General features: G+C 53.4%; 1 protein-coding gene across 1 annotated transcript; it reads right to left on the minus strand.

Moving 5' to 3' along the window:
* Positions 1-1,375: 1,375 nt before the first annotated feature.
* On the minus strand, positions 1,376-8,458 carry CapA (regulator of actin cytoskelton capa; the record flags this gene model as incomplete). Its single annotated transcript, XM_002947432.1, has 12 exons — positions 8,439-8,458; positions 7,827-7,865; positions 7,269-7,307; positions 6,717-6,885; positions 5,690-5,814; positions 4,758-4,941; positions 4,092-4,225; positions 3,708-3,866; positions 3,044-3,154; positions 2,282-2,395; positions 1,839-1,927; positions 1,376-1,592 (listed from the first exon to the last, which is right to left on the minus strand). The coding sequence occupies exons 2-12, from the start codon at positions 7,851-7,853 to the stop codon at positions 1,376-1,378; spliced, it is 1,368 nt and encodes a 455-aa protein (XP_002947478.1). The 5' UTR covers positions 7,854-7,865; positions 8,439-8,458.
* Between the last annotated feature and the right edge of the window lie 8,748 nt (positions 8,459-17,206).

Genomic DNA, 17,206 nt, shown 5'->3' on the forward strand with positions numbered 1-17,206 from the left:
GTCGCCTATATGCACACCATCCTATCTCGGACTCCAGACAAAGCAAGTGATAAAGGCCACCAAGGAACGTGTGATGAACGTTTGCGCTTTCGGCCCCCAAGCTCCGCAGCTGACCTTTCCCCTGCCCCTTTTCCTCGTTGTTCACCAAACTTCCAATTTCACACACAGACACAAACAAACAACCCATCTGTAGCCTTGCGACGTCGTACAACGTCCGTCCTTATTTTGCGCGGTTTCCCCGACCCCGTCGGAAAACGTTTTATCTCATAGGCGTCTTGGAGTTCCGTGGCCAGAGCCCCCGCGAAGTGTGGGGTGAAGTCTGAAGTGCTACGTTCTGCCCCTTCGCTATCCCCCCAAACCCTCAGCCCTCTGGAAGAGAAGAGCTCAGACACACAGACACAGACAGATAGACAGACACACGCAGAAGTCGACTGGAGCAGCAGTAGCAGTATATGTACCATGGCCAGCAGCGGCAACGATAAGCGGAAACCCGTCATATTACTATATATGTGTATGTGTGCCGATATGGTATGTACGAATATCAATACTAAACCAACTGAAGAATACGACCCGCGCACCCACGTTCTGAATCCATCCCACAAGCCCTCCGACGTGACCTCCTTTTGACAAAACACGATTCCTTTCTTACAACTTTTTTCTTCTCGCCCCGCGGTGAACGGTTAAGTAGCAGTTCATCGTTCGGACGCAGGAACCAACACGCATCCTGCTCTCCTTTGCGATGCAGTTAGATTTCAAGCACATGCACAAACGTACGCACGTGCAAACCGCCCAAGAAGATGGCTTATATCCGAGTTGTTGTTGTTGGTGGTGATAATGAGAGGGTGATGGTGTTAGAAATGGAGATGACGGGGTGATAAAAAGTGGTATTGGGGTTAACGGGTGCGGGGAGTTAAAACTGCTGCTCACGCACCGCTGTGTTCGGAGGCAACCTGATGACGGTACGGCAAAACGGCGACGGCAGCGGTGACAATGATAGTTGCGGCGTGTTGCCAAGTAAGGCAACCAGGGCGACAACGGGGGTAGAAGGAAGGGGGGGGGGGGAAGGGGCAGAGGGCGGACAGGTTCTGGAGCGGGGTGGAGGCAAGTAGGGAGGATTGCGGGATTGCGCGGAAAGAGCAGTGCACGCTACGCTTTGAAAAGGGTCGAGAGATAGCTGAGGAGTGGGTGGAGGGGGAGGAGGGGGTGGAGGGGGAGGAGACGAACCACGAGCGAGTGAAGCTCATGCCAAGGAAAGACTGACGCGCCAGAAGTAAAGCAGGAGGGGGGCCCCGGATGGAGGAGGTGAAAAGAAGGAAACATGCAGACATGCGAAGCAATGCACACATATACCACACACATGCAAACGTGGCTCAGATCATTCAGACAGACCATAAGCACCCGGACCAGCATCACAGCCCTCCCTCTCCCCCCTTTTCAATACCCCCTCCCAACCACTTCCCAACCAACTCACCGTGATCAGCTTCCCCCCTTGGAAAGTGGAAATAAATTGCTCCGGAACCGCGTGCTCATGCGGGTCGCTTGAGTCACCCTCGGCCGGTACGACAACCACATTAATGGACGAGCATTTGGCGCTGACAATTTGGAAGTTGGGGTCCGAGGCGCACTGCATGGTTTGAAGGGCGGGAGGGATAGAAGGAGGGTAGATATGGTGGTGTTCGTTGGGCGGGTGGGAAGTTATACGCGAGGTTTCAGGGTTTAGCTTGAACCTTGACCAGGCACAGCACAATACACATCATGGTACCTTCCCTTCGTTCGGATTTTCCCCCCACACACACACACCTTTTCCGCCTCCACCTGCCCCCCAAACCCAACCAAACCGATGATAAGCCCCGCTTGCCTGCTGGCTCAAAAACAGCTGTGCTTCGTCCGTCTTCTCTACGCTGATGGTGGGTACGGTACCCGTGGTCTGTACGACAGAAAGAGTTTGGGTTTTAGGGTATAAAAAGGACAGGTTTGCAGGGTTTAGGTTTTGACTGGATGGGATGGGGGGGGGGGCAAACCCACATCTTCAACTCCCATGCCTGCCTCCCAAACCCACCGGGGCTCCACCACAACCCCCACCGCCCGCCCATCCATTTCAACAACCTAACCCCCTCCCCCGACTTCTTTCGCTTCGTCTCCCCCTCCCCCACACACACATCTCATCCCCCGAAAAAGGGTTTTCTCTACCCCTTCCTGCTAACCTCTCCCCTCGCCCCAGCCAAGAAAACACTGACAGACAGACAGACGGACACACATAGATAGTCAGAGACACACAGACCTGCAGCTGCACGCTGTTGCAGTTCACGGCCTCTGCCGAGGAAATGACGTTCCCAAACACCACTCCCACTCGCCGACAGTTGTCCAGAGTGATAGCGTTCACCTTGCCTTGGACCTAGGTGGGGGAAATGGAGGGCTGCGTATGTATGTATGTACGTACGTATGTACGTATGACTTCGATTACACTATACATATGTATGTACGTATGTATGTGTTAGGGAGGTGAGGTGAAAGGAATGGGAGATGGGGGGAAGGGGTGATGACATTGATGGTGCACGCAAACCAGTTGCGTACCTAATCAGCTGGATCAGTTGTACGACATTAGTTGCAGGCGACCAGCTCAGCGGTGTTGTGGAACGTGTTTGTGTGCATGTGCGTGTGCATGTGCATGTGCGTGTGCATGTGCGTGTGTGTGTGGTGGGGGGGGGTAGTGCGTAGTATTAGGTGAATGGATTGCCATGGTGCTAACTAGCTCACCAGCCAGCCCGCTGGAGAGGCAAGAGGCCGGCGGGGCTCACGTAAACACTGCGTGCGCGACGTGCGCAACACCCCTCGGGGCCGCACTGCTTCGGCGGTTGGTCGTTCCCGTTGGGGTTTTTAGGGTTAGGTGCCCCTGGCCAGCGTCATATTCCCGGATCGATATGTGACAGATACACAGCTATATGCACACATACTCAAGAGACACGCATGCGTATGTATGTATGTGCATACGCACCGTGAGACGGCTTAGGACTCGGAACTAAATCGTCTTTTTATTTCTTACCTGTACGACGCAATCCGTACAGCCATACACGTACACGGAGTTCTTGGGTGCGTTGTTTTCCACCAGCAGGTCTTGCCGTCCGGAGAAGTTCTCCACAACCCACTTGGTGCCCTTGAGCTCTAATCTGTTACATGTAAATGTGTTTTTTGGACAAATAGAAATGAGGGGGATTATGCGCATCCTTAATATGTTTTTGGTGGAAGGTACGGGAAAGGACAAGCACCAACCACCCAACCAACCAATTAAAGCAAACCCAGGAAAATACTATTTATTAAAAAAATCATTAGTCAAGTCCAATTATACATTTAATGTTCATTAAAATGCGTGTCCACGAGTAAAGTTAACGACTTAACAACTAACGAGAAAACCTAACAATTAAGCGATGTCCGTTGAAGTCTCTCGTGAAAAATATGCGGGCCTTTGAGATTCAAATTCGTTCGAAATCCAAATCCAAAAGCTTCATATAATTCCAATTCCAAATCGTTAACTGGGTAGCGCTCGTATGTTTTGTCCGCGCGGGGGAGTTGGGGAACCGAAAAAAGCGAGGTGGTGACGCACAAAGGTAAACGATGTACACACAAAACGCGAGGTACGACAACCAAGGCAAAACCATTAAGCCGTACTTGGGGGGACCGGAGGGCGGTTGACCCTTCCTTCCAGCCACCGCCGCTGGCGCTGTGCCGCTGCCTGCTGCTGCTGCTGCTGCTGCTGTACACGCCGACGCCGACGCCGATGTCGCTGGCACCTTCCCCGTCTTGTCGGTGTTGTGTTTCGTTTTCATGTCCGCTGTGACCCTCCTCAGACCCGCGGTGACCCCCTCGCCCTGCAGAAAAAACACAAAGAGCACATACATACGTACATATGGATGTACACACGTACATTACCCAACGCCCTGCGCTGTAACGCCAACGCCTAATGATACGACACCCGCACGTGTATTGCAGAACTGTACGTGAATACCTGTGGAGACGATTGCTGTAAAATCATCCAATCTCCATGTATGTAAGTCAGGTTTGGCGTGCTTCTGCCTTACGTACGATTGCCGTACCTTCGACAGCTCCTTAAACAGCGCTGACATGTTGCCACCTTCTCCTCCTCCTGTATCCGCCGCCGCCGCCAGCTCCTCCGGACTCAATGGTTTCGGAGGTGGGCCCGGGGGAGGGGGTGGCGGGGCCCGTACGGCTGTACGGCAGAAGTGACGGCAAATAATTTTGGGGTAGAGACAAAAACGGGGAGTGAATGATATGATGATAATGCAGGAATGCAGACAAACGCAATTTCCACGTTCAAACCGGCAAGCGTGTGTGTGTGTGTGTGTGTGTGTGTGCGTGTCTGTCTTTCTGTCTGTCTGGTTTCATGAGTTGCGCCGCGAGGAGGAGCTGGCAAGGTCAGCCGCTGCCCGGGAGGTCCCCGGACACGGCCCCGTGCGGCAAAATGTGAACTGAACTGTGCAGGGGGGGGGGGGGACAACCGCACCGCCATATCGCCGCCACCACCGTCATCGCCACGAACACTGTTACCTAGACATACATACACACATACACAGTCCTCGAGGCCACTTCGCCTACCCGCGGCTTAGCTTTCCCCCAATACACACATACATACATACATACATACATACTCGCGGCCCACAGTGTAATCGATGTCATACATACATGCATACATACATACATATGGCATTCAAGCAAGGCAACCTTCCACCTCCCGCTCGCACCTGGCTTACTGGGCGCCGTCACCGCCGCCGTCACCGCCGCTGGGGCCGCTGCAGCGGGTGTCACTGCGCCGCCGCCGCCGCCGCCGCCGCGCATCGCCGTCGCCACTGGCACTCCGTTGGGATCGAACCGCAGACCCGTGGGACAATGCCGCACCACGAACTGCTCCAACTGCTGAATAAGCACCTGCAGAAGGGGGAAGTGAATACGCCATGCACACGATGCCATGATGCTGTACAACGACGGTAGTTGTTACGAGAGGGTACCGTACAAATCATTATGGCCATATAAATTACAACACAACCGAAAGGAAATTTCGATGCAGGGACCTTTCCAACACCCAACCCAATAGTGATACACGCCACACGAAGTTCGCCACACTGACACACGTTAACACGCAGGAGGGCTGTTATTTATAAAACCCTTCTTTGCCCCCTGGGGTAATTTTGTTACTGACCGACAAGTGGTTGCTGCATGTGACTGTTTTCTTTGGTAACCACCTTACAATATGTTTCTCTGGGGCCGGCGAGCCCCCCGACACCTCAATGGCGCCGTCACTCCCGACAGGATGTGTCTCAGCTGTGCAGTGCAGTGCAGTGCAGTAATACTCGGCCCGCTGGCCCGCTGGCTCTACTCTTTGTGAGTCTGGAGCCCACTGTAGCAACCACACGCACGCACCACCACACATATTACAACACTTAAAAAGGACAAGCCATCTGATCAACTTTCGTTCTACGTACAGCAACACGCTTTTGAGCCGAGCCGAGCGCAGCGAACCATCACACAGCTTCTTTTATCCAAAAGCTTTAAATCGTCCTCAGGCGGTGGTCACTCCCTAGGGGTCTGCGGCCCATTTTCCTGGCGACCACCCGGGTACACGGATACATAGATACATACATGGATACACGCCGACCCAAACCCAGCCCCACCCCACCTTCAACGCCCGCACCCACGCCACTTGGTTGTCGTCCTTCCCGCGGAACTCCATCAGCAGCTTGTTGGAATAGAACTCTGCGGACTGCCAGCTGTCGGCGACATGCTGCCGGGGGGGGCTGATGCCTGGAGCAGGAAGGAATGAAGAGGTGGGGTGGGGAGCGGGGGTTGGGGGGGTTTAGGGTGGGGGGTAGGGGTGTGTGGAAATGGGTTTTCTTGGGGAAGACCCGGGCGAGTAAGGGAATCGTGGCATGCAAGAAGAAGAGAATGAAAAAAGAGTCGACCGTACCGCCCCATATCATGGGGCACGTGGGGGTTTGCGGGGGGCTGGGTGGGGTGGGTGGAGGGTTTGAGGGGTGTGTACGGAAGAGGCACAGCAACCCCAGACGTGATCCTCGGCCCGCCATGGCACGAACGTTACCACATTTCCGGTAGGCAGCAGCAGCAGGAGGAGGGTGGGGGGGTGGGAGGGGGAGGGGAGTTATTACACATCTGCAAAACACTGGAGCACCAAGAGCTGCCAAGATGCTCATGTTTGCGGAGCGTCATGCCCAATGTCAGGAACCGGGGTGGGGTGGGGTTCGCGGGGGCCGGGGATTGTATTTACCCTCCCTTCTGACCCCCCCCCACACACACACTCCGAATTTTTCCCTCAGTCCGCCATCCCCCGCACCTTTTCTCTCCACACCCATACATCACCCCTATCTCCGCAAATCAAACCCTTGGTAGTGTGTATGATTTCAACTCCTTCACCAACACCGCCTCTTGCGTCTACCACCACCGACAATATACTATCAGCAGCACCACCGATGGTGTAGTACGGCCAACTGACCAATTATTCCATTTCTTCCAGGCTCAGACCCCCATTTATTCCCAAAAAAGTAATATATTACCAAAAAAAAACTGACCACCATCACCAACAGCTCCCGCTGCTCCCCCTCTTTCCCTGCCACCCACCCCGCCCCACCCCACCCTAACCCAACCCAAAAGGGGCCCCCAAAAGCCCCCCAGCCAGCCAGCCAGCTCACCGCACCCATGTCCAGTGTACGCCAGAAACCCAAGCGCCCCCACCGCCTCCGACAGAACTTTGAGGTGGTTGGGACACGTGACCCGGCCCTCCGCAGCCGCGGTGACGGCTCCCATGGCCTCAGCCACCGGGGCCAGCAGCCGCTGCAGCTCAGCAGCGTCATCCGGCTTCTGCAACCAACCGCCAACACAAATGCATATACACATATACATACACACATACATATACAGCCACACAGCCGCACACCGTCCTTTCGCTGTTGCGGCTCAGTTAACCTAAAAACGCATTGAGGTGGAGTCGGTTTGGTCGGTTGAACACACAGTTTGATTGTACGAACCAAGGAAACACCAGTACAACAACCCAGCAGCAGCGCCGAAGCAGCCGCTGAGGATAACGGTCCAGATCTGGATCTCTGAGCAAGAAGATCAACGCATGGCGCATCAACGGTAAAATTACGCGCTCATCTAATTGGCAAAACAGCGACGACACGACAACCCAGCTGCAGCAGCAGATGATGATGCAGCCATGCAGTCCAAAACCCTATCCGCCTCACCTTCGCAACCGCCGCCACCTCCAACACCCGCCCAGTGCCCTGTGGATGGGTGGATAGGTTTAGGTGGGTGGAGGGGGCCGCCCGCCAGAGGGGGGGGGGAGGAGAATCATGTGCAAGACCGTAAACGGACGATGGAATTCCAGCGGGTGCCGGGGAATGCCGGGGGTGTCCCGGGGGACGCTTTTCCTGCTCGCTCATTATGCCTTTTCCTGGACCCAATGTTCCCCTCTCTCCCTTCCCCACAGGTGGCCCCAAATGGACGAATGGACCCAAAAGGTTTGCAGATCCGTCCTCCTGCATTCCATATTCCATAGCCTTCCCCTTTTTCATGACCCCGTCACATTCCCAGGATCGCCGTCACCCCCATCATCCCCAATCGAGTATCGATTTCCTTCCACACCTAACATGCACGCAGACAAACATACACACATATGTGCAGCCACTTCGGTCTGTCCTCATATCGCGGATCAGGTAAAAAAAATACACAAAAGCACACCGACGAGATCCATTCGGCCCCTACCTCAAGAACATTCATTCACCCATGCTACGCTTTATTACCTGGAATGCCTCCTCAAAGCTCTGCATGCTCTGCTGCGCCTGCGAGTACGGCACACAATTTTCCACAGGTGTCGTACAACAGAGGTCGTCATGCAGAGTTCGCGTGAAGAAGGGGGTAGAGGCTAAAGACCAGCAGCCCCGCGAAAAAGGTTATAACGGGCGAATGTATTCTTAAGAAGGCATTGGCGGGCAAGGGGGCTGCGTAACAGCGACGACGCGACTGTCCGTGCCGATGTGGGATGGGAACTCATTTTTGGCCCTATGGATACAGACATGTAAATATGCCATATGGGGAAGGGGGAATGTGGGAGAGGTACGGGCGTATGGCCATTGGCATCGCCCCAGGTCGTCTGCTGCTTTTCGTTCGTATTGTTCGAACTTGATTTGCGTGCAATTCCCTTTTCTTCCCGCAGTCCCCGGCTAGCCACCGATTTCTCGGACCAGTTCAATGGCTTTTCATTTTGCCACTATGGTTTTCCGAACCCTGCGATGCAGCAGGCGAGGTGGGGCTTGTTCCCACGCAACCGCAACATGGAAATGCTTAGTATGGCCGGGGATCATGCTACGATGCTGCCATGTTGCAATTGTACTTCATGACTCTGGAGCTCTCACTTGAGGCGGGATGTACTGCACATGGGCTTTCAAAGGCGCAAAGTGCTCCGCCATGAGTTTGTCCCAATCTGTCACAGCAGACGACGTGCCGCCGGGCGATGGCGCCGTGGATTTTGCAAATCCTGGTGCATTTTTGCTGCCTTCCGAACCAGAACCAGGATAGGGCTCAACCTGCAGTTAAAAGGTGCGCGGCAACTGCCGTTGGACGGGGATCATGATGTGCTGCAGACATGTCTACATCTCACTTGGTAAAGATACTTCAATTGATACGTTTTCTTACGCAAAGACATGTACGCACTCACCCCAAGCGACTCGAGTCGTTCCACAGCCTTCTCAAGACGCGCTATAAGGGAAGCTTCCATAGTGCTGTCCCATATCCTTTTTAAAAAAAAGGGTCAATATTTTACATGTCAGTAACATCGTTGCTAGTAACGGATTCAAACCATTTACGTACGGCAAGCGTAATATTGTAAGAGGCAGTAGGACTTCTAGATGCGGAGCTTGGGTGTAGTATGCTAGGCGTCAAACGTTGAGAACTGTGACCCGATGCCTATGTATGCGAGCGTGGGAAAGCACGACAAAATTAGGAGTTCTGGACTCATGTACTGTAGACGCTGTCTACCAGAGCAGTCCCATCGTCATACCTTCGCATGTCTTTGACCAAAGCAACAGGTCACGCCAGGCGGCTGCTAAGCCGTTGCTCACTGAACATCTTTGCTATGGACTGGTAGGGCCCTCTAGGGCGCCCTACTTGCACAGGCTTATGATTCGTCCCTTATTAACAGCTAAGAGCTGTGTGGGGGCACTTCTGGCGGCACTCAATCTTATGAATCACAACGGGACTGTGCGGACCGTCGGTTTTCGCGTTCCTAGCTTATCAGCCCTTTCGATTATAAGCATCTCTCACTGTTCTGGTGCGAGGCCCCGGGCGCGAAGCGCCTTTCGGGGCGGCGAGGCCCCCGGAGTTCACTGCTGTCTGTCAGTCAGTCAGTCAGCTCAATTCATAGTTCAGCGTGGCATGCGAGTTCGTCATGAGACACGACGCTGACTGCATTTAAAAGCTACTACAAATTCTATCGATTCACCGAAGAAATTCATTCACTGTGCGCGAAGTAGCTTCCCGCGGGCCACACTGCTCGCGGCCTCGCACCGCTCAACTGAGAATTGCATCTATAAGCTTCTACATTCCTCCATCGACCACCAACGAATTAATTCACAAACATCTGTGCGGAAAAATAGCTTTCCGCGGCGTTGGCTTCCCAGACGCCAAAGGGCCCCGGCCTCAAAACGCATCCTCAACGCGCCATCGCGAGTCCCATACCAACCAGTAGTGCGCGAACCCAGCCCATTGCTAGTCGATCTGGAGAACATGACATTTTGAAGTGTTCGTGAGACAGAGTAAAAGGCAAGATGGAAAATGCTGGAGCAGTTGGCATGGATTACAGCCATGGGCCGCGGAATGCTATCTTCGCGCACAGATTTATGTGAATTAATTTCTTCGGTGAATCGATAGTGAATTGTAGCTACGAAATATAGTAGTTATTCAATCTAGTAGCTATCAAATGCAAACCTTAGTTAATTGCGGCATGCGAGTTCATCATGAGACACGCACGACGCTAACTGACTGACTGATTAACGGACGGACGGACAGGAGTGAACCCCGGTTCGGTTACCGGGTCATTATCTCGGAATGTTGGTTATCCTACCGAAGCTAACCGGCCGGTTACCGACCCTTTTATGCCATAGGGGTGCGGTGTGCGGTGCACGCTGCGGTGCACGCTGCATCTGCTCATGCTGCTTTGATTGCTGTGCGGCCGCGCGGTTTCCTCGCTCTTTCCTTGGACTTCCCTGGAACAGCTATTTATGGCTCAGCTCCGCAACTCCAGCCCTTATAATGCCGACTGCTCCAGCACTTCCCTCCTCGCCTTATGCTCCATCCCACCAGTGGTGGGCCACCACATCTCTTACATGTCCTAATAGGCTGGGTTCGCACGCTACCAGGAGGCTATAGATGCTCGGCAGCCGTTCTTGTGGAGATGGAGGCAGCGCGCAATGCACCGTTCATATGGATTTGCGTTGGGGCCTTCACAAGTTACCAGATTCATACATCACTCCAACGCTGCCGGCCGCCGCACCGGCCCCTGCAGCTATCCATAATAATGAGTGTAGGGTCCAAACACACATCGTGTTTGGACCATACGGTGTCGCGACACCGTTCCTCCGCTTGTAGCTCAGTGCCGTACAGCCTCCCCTGCGGAAGACTGCTTGGCAACTGGCTCAGACTGGCTGCACAGGGCTTCGAAGAAGCTGACTACCCTAGTTTCTACAACAACGTAAAAATCTAAATGGACGGAAAAGATGCATATTTTTGCTTTCGATAACACGCTGACTACAAAGTGGCGTGAGGGTGCAGCCTCACGTGGGTTGGCGCCTGCCCCGCTATAAATAGTGTTTACAGACGTATTCTTGCACAGGACCGCTCCCGTACATTTGACTGGTCGACCAGAAACGTTGGTTTGAAGAATATTATACACCGAATAGATTGTAACCCATGTAATGTACGGATGCCGATAAAACTCGCACGGAAACCAAGCGTTGTAACTATGTCAGGTAGGTCAGGGCTGGCACGTCTCGACACGTCCCTTTCTTAGCCAGTTCTCGCCTCAGGATAAATTCGAGCGAATAGCTCTATACTTGTAATTATCTCCAAGGCTTTGTAGTGAGATGCATCATGCAACATGCGGCGGCTTTTGGTTACCAAAACAGTATCAAATACTCATAAAAGATGCCGTGCACTTACATCTGCTGCCACCCATTCTGCTCGTGTTCGATCGGCGTCCTTGAACGTAAATAAAACACATGGAAATACCATCCGACTTGTGATTCTAAGGAAACATATCGAGTACCTTCAAATACTTGGCGACCAAGGAGAGCTCCTTCACAAGCACCAATTCAAGGCTCGAGGTGCTGCCAGTAGGTCTGGATGCCGGTAAAGAACATCTTGCAACGACAGATGCACAGACAGACGGACATACAGACAGACACGGACAGGCAGATTTGCACACAGTACGGCAGCATCAATCGAGGACCGTGTGCATTGTGTTCGGTTGTGGTAAATGGTCAATGGTCAACAGTTCCCGGCAGTTCTTATCAATCCGACTACTGGAGGTTGAGCTGCAGCATTGCGAGCCTGTCCTGCAGCGCCTGCACATCACACAGCAGCTGCTCGACCGCGTTCCAAAACACTGCCAGCACCCCACACTCCAGTCGGGACTGCTCTGCTTGGCCATTTAAAGACTGCTGCTGGGTATTGTGGCGCTAGTAAAGCCCTCAACGTTACGAACCACATCCTTGACAAATGCCATCGTATCAGCTAGCTCCGATGTAAAAGCAGGATCCCAACATGCCACTGACCTCCAGGAAGCCGGCTGCTGCTGCTGCTGCTGCTGCTCCGCCGGTCTCCCTTGGATTTTCTTTTGAGTGGGAGGAGTGGGACTTCAGAGAGCCTTTGCCCTAACTGAGTCTTGTGGAGGTGTTCAGGTGGGACTAGAGAGACCATCGTTTTTTTCACTGCAGCACCTCCCCGGACAGAGGCGCTGCTGAACGGCTGCGTCGTGTGTTAGCAGCCTGAGTCGGGGTGGGGAGCACACAAGACTAGCCCGCGACTTGTGCTGCGGGTGCCCCCGACCCTTCCGCGGTGTTTCGGCTTCGGCCCCCGGCTTTACCAGCCCACAGTGTAATCTATGCAAGCATATATGCATACATACCTGACGCAGGCGGCTGGCAGAGGTTAAGCGGAGTGTCCGGGTTCAAGTTTACCTGCCGACCTCCCGAAGTTTGAGAGAGATGATGAAATGGGAGGTGGCCCCCGGTCCTATGGACGATGTAGGACGTGATTATATTGATATGCGAGCTGACAAGGAGCTAAGTTGTGGCGCCGTTGATCCGCTAGATTTGGTTGGATGCTGATGGTGAGTTGCTGAACCCAATGAATACATTATAGAGTCGGATGGGTTGAAAGATTTAGGGTGCCCCTCTCGCAGGGAGCGCAGGGAACTGTCTTGGGAAAGGGGGCCGCTGGTGAACCTACACCACCCTGAAACAACATACATACATTGGTTAGGTTAGGCACTACTGGTAACGCGCAACCATTGCCCTCGGGAGATCCCGGGATCGAGACCATCAAGATCTCAAACCTTTCTGATGGCATAGATGGGCTGGAGTTGCGGAGTGTGGCGGACATTATTGCTGATGGTTGTGGGATTCGCGATGGTGAGCCAAAGCCATGGGCCGCGGACTTCCCACAGATATATGTGAATTATTCCTTCGGTAGTGCTTATAGGTGCAATTCTCAGTTAAGCGGTTCGAGGCCGCGAGCGGTGGGAGAAGTCAAAGCCATGGCCCGCGGGACGCTATATTCGCGCACAGTGCATGAATTCTTTCAATGAATCGATCGGGAATTTTAGTATTAGCTTTTAAATGCACTCCTCAGTTCAGTCTGGCATGCAAGTTCATCATGAGACGCAAGACGCTGACTGACTGCTGTCATCCCGGCACAAAAAGGGCTGGCTGGGAGTTGTGAAACGGAGCGTGGCATCTGCTACGGAATGCAAAGCCTCTCGTTGTGTGTGTGTGTGTGTGTGCGTGTAAACTCCAGGAAACAGCATAGCAGGGATGGCCCAAACAAATGAAGTACCGCGATGGCTAAGGGACCAATTCACACGCCATCAGTTGCGAAGAAACGGAGGACAGGCGGAAAACAAAACAAAAGCTGATAACCCCCGGAAAATTGAGCGCTAGTCAAGCGCTAATGAGCACTTTGGAACTGTCCAGTCCATCCGTACGTCCATCCATCCATCCATCCATCTATCCGCGCATCACAATGACAGATGAGCGGGGGTGGCTACCGGGGGTTGCAGCCACTAGCGGTCCTCGGCTGCCAAGTTCAAACGGCCCTGTGGGACGAGGAGGGTCAGGTGGGGTCTTAGGGTTGGGCGGTAATTCGTGTGTGTCGTATGTACGGCATCTGCAAACGTGAATTGGAGGCGAGCCCGGACAGCGGATTGGGGTAACGAATGAGCCCCAAGTTCGAATGTCTGATGTCCGATATCCACCAATATTTGCACTGTCACCACATACCGCATGTAAAAACAACGCAGTCTGTTAAATATGTCGTGGCGGACATGCCTTAAAACTAACTTCTATATATCCTCTATCTTACACATGCAGTACATAGCCACCACGGCCTAGCAGAAAGGAGAGAATAAACGGATTATCCATGCAGGGTGTCCCCAAGGGATCGCCCCACGGATGTCACATACACAGCACAACCTGGACCCGGAACGAGACACGGATTTTTTTCGGGGACCCACAGAGGGTTTGAAGGAGAGGGGGGGGGGGCTGGACGACAGGATGAAGGTGAAGACCGGAATCAGTATGTTTGTCTGTACCCACTTGCCCACCTTAATGCGAGCTGTGCGGACCTCCAAAGCACCCAGCCTTTTCGAAAGGTCGGCGACCTTGCGTTGGATTCTGGAGAGCGTGGCGGCAAAGTCCGGAGCAAGGGCTAGCGGCTCCGGCACCGGAAGGCCCTCCAAGACTGTTGGGGGCAAAACGAGGGAGAGATGAAAGCTCGTCCAGCAGGGATTTAGGGAGCAGGTAAACTTGAAATTCAGGAAGTGAGGGCCGACATGGTGAGACGGTCCGGTGAGGTGTGGCTGTGTAGCTGGCAGGGCTATGGGATGTGGGACTGGCCTCTGATATGCATGGATAGGAGGATGATGGATTGATGGGACAAGAAAAGGTCTTACAAGTTGTACCGGCCGTATTGGCCAGCAATCTGTGTGTCCTAACAAAGGATATCCTTTAACGAGCGCACATCTGACCAGGGTATGGATTAAATGGTAGCCCTTTATTGGGACGAAACTTGTCGTACCGTGTATGAATGGACAGCGGTGCACGCACGGGAGGGACAGCTGTAACTGTGGCAAGCCGGTAGCTTTTTGGCATAAAAAGATGTGCAACAAATGGCGCTTACCGGTTCTTAACCTATGCAACTCTCGCGAAAGCTGCAATTGGCTGGCCGAGAGCTTGTCGTAGATGTCCTCAGCAACGCCTCGCTGCCGTGCAATGATAGCCCTGCACTCTGCAATATAATATTTTATATTTTGGTGTGTATTGGGCCATAGGTACGGTACAGATTGATTGAGCGGAAGTGACTGTTTTCTTTGGTCACAGCTTACCACCTGCAACGACAGAAGAAGTGGTCTGGGCATCAACAACGCCACCGGGAAGCAGCATGAACCCGTTACGTATTTCCGAAGACGGGGATCGATATGCGAGAAAGGAACGAGGTTTAGGATTTGAGCCCTTTGCAGTTAAATGAACAATTAACCATTCGGGTCCTGCCCGGTTTTTTTTTCTACGGCGACTGGACCTAACTTGTCTGTTATGAATTGGATCGCGCGGTACGCGGCGTTCTCAGTTTTCGCACGCTTTTGCTCTCCGATGTATCCTATATGATAATAAGTTTGGCTCTTCTACTCTTGTTATTCACACGGCCGCTCTTCACGCAAAGTTGAAATCAACGCCCCGAAAATTGGTTTCAAGCGCGGTACTTGAAAGTTAAGCACGGTACTAGACCGTCTGGATGTGACTGTGGCTGTCACGCGCTCTTCACGTTGCTGTCGCTTCTTTGTAGTTTGTCTTTGTCCCACTTTCACTTGAGCAACCGGTGGCGCACGTAATCTGCTCGCCAGGCGACCTTAGGCATTTTCATTTTTCGCGCCGACCACTCAACTCTCTCTGTGGCACACATCGGGTGCGAGCTGAGATCCGGGAATGAGGCGAGCGACGGCGGCCCTCTGGGTGCCCTGTGTACGCACAGGGCAGCACACACATGTATGTATGTATGTATGTGCGCGCATAATACGCACGGTACGCACATACAACTTATAGCACGTGTACATACATACACATACACACCTACGGCCTGTGGCATTCAATCATTCATTTATCCCGGGGCACACAGAAAAGCGGACCCGCAGCCGAAACTTCGCACAGCCATCTCACACAGCCATCTGAACAGTCACCTCAAATAGCCATCTCAAGGAAGTCAGGGACCCTGAGGGGCAGCACAACTCCGAAAAGAAATCGTGTCCAAATCGTAACCATGGCATCCACGACCCATCCTTCCGTCTTCTCCGCATGTCTGCGGTGTTTTTGTTCACTTTGAGTGTCATCGCACTCCTTTCCGGTAACTTCCGGAAACGCCACCAGTCGCCGTTAGCAGTGATCGCTAAACACATGTTAAACCCGCCCGCGTTGGTCCCCCACCACCACCAACTCATATCGCATACATGCTTGAATAGCGTACGCAAGCAGCAGCGTACACAAGCACCTTCGTCCAGCATTCTACAAAAAGCAGTGACCCCTCTTGCAAGAAAGAAAAGAGTGATGAAGCAGTGAGCCAGCTCCCACGCCTCACTTTCGCCAAGGCACCTTCCTCTCCCCTCTATACTCGTAAACCACTGCCTCACATACGACGCAAGATCATGTTGCTGCTCATGCCGGCGGCGACATTAAAACATGTTAATATTACCGGAGAACTCGGTAACAGTTCCTGCTCCCCCCCCTGGTTCCCTCATCTCCCCCCCGCACCCAACCCTGTGGCAGTGCTAGGCCGCAAGCTCGCACCGGCGGAGACCACATTTGCGCGGGCGGCCGCCGCCGCTGCGGCGGCCCCGCCGCCCGACGGTGCCCTTGTTGGCGATCCCGAATCCTCCACTAACTGTAGCTGCTGTAGCTGCTGTAGCTGCTCCAATGAGTCACTGTCGGTACGGCTTTGCGATACGAGGGCAATGGCGTCCCAGAATCCTTGCCGCAGAGTCTTGTCAGTGGGATTGAGCTTCAGGCCTTGTTGGAACGCATGAGCCTGAGGTGAGAAGCGTGGGCATTGGGATTCGGGGCGTGAGGGTTTCGAGGATTCGGATTTTTAGGGATATGGTGCCCTGCATGTGCGCGAATGTGTGTGTAGATGTGCGCATGTGCGCGATATAAGAAGCAACATGCGCACTTAGTTGGCCCACTAGCTTCTTAGGCCACTTTGACCAAAGCTCCGACCAAAGCTCTAGCCTCTTACACTGTGCTTGGTTTCACCTTGGTGACCCGGGTGGTGCTGCTCTCACCTCTCACCCCTTGGGGGGACCAATAGTAAGACCCAGGAGGAGGGTCATTCAGTCACTTAACCAATATCTCTAACACACTATTTCGCTAGTTAGTTAGACGAGACCCGCGATCGTCAACTGCCGACACCGGCACCGTCGCAATCCAAGTCCTCTCCCTCGTCTAGGGGATGTGTAGCTATCGCGTTACAACACCCCCACAGGAACACATGCTTCTCATGAACTCCTCAGCGCACCTCTTCCACATTCACCCACTGGAAATAAGTTTGATACTTTTGCTACTGCTTGAAAAGCTCCGGTAACCCTTCTCCTGTTGCTACCGCGGCTGCTGCTACTACTTTTGCTACTGCTTAAAGAGCTCAGGTAATCAGCCTCCCACTGGGGTAGAAGTAATGAACTTACCGCTCCTACATAATCCTTCAAATGGAAGAGTGCAAAGCCTTTGTGATAATGGCCGTCCATGATATGTGGGGCCAGCTCCACCACTCGGTCCGCATCAGCAGCAGCCCGCTCGTATTGCTGAAGGCATGATAACGCGATGGATCGCATGCGGTACAACTGTACGGCAGCACGGAATTAACGGCG

Source organism: Volvox carteri, assembly GCF_000143455.1.
Source record: "Volvox carteri f. nagariensis unplaced genomic scaffold VOLCAscaffold_6, whole genome shotgun sequence".
In the NCBI taxonomy this organism is placed as follows: Eukaryota; Viridiplantae; Chlorophyta; class Chlorophyceae; order Chlamydomonadales; family Volvocaceae; genus Volvox; species Volvox carteri.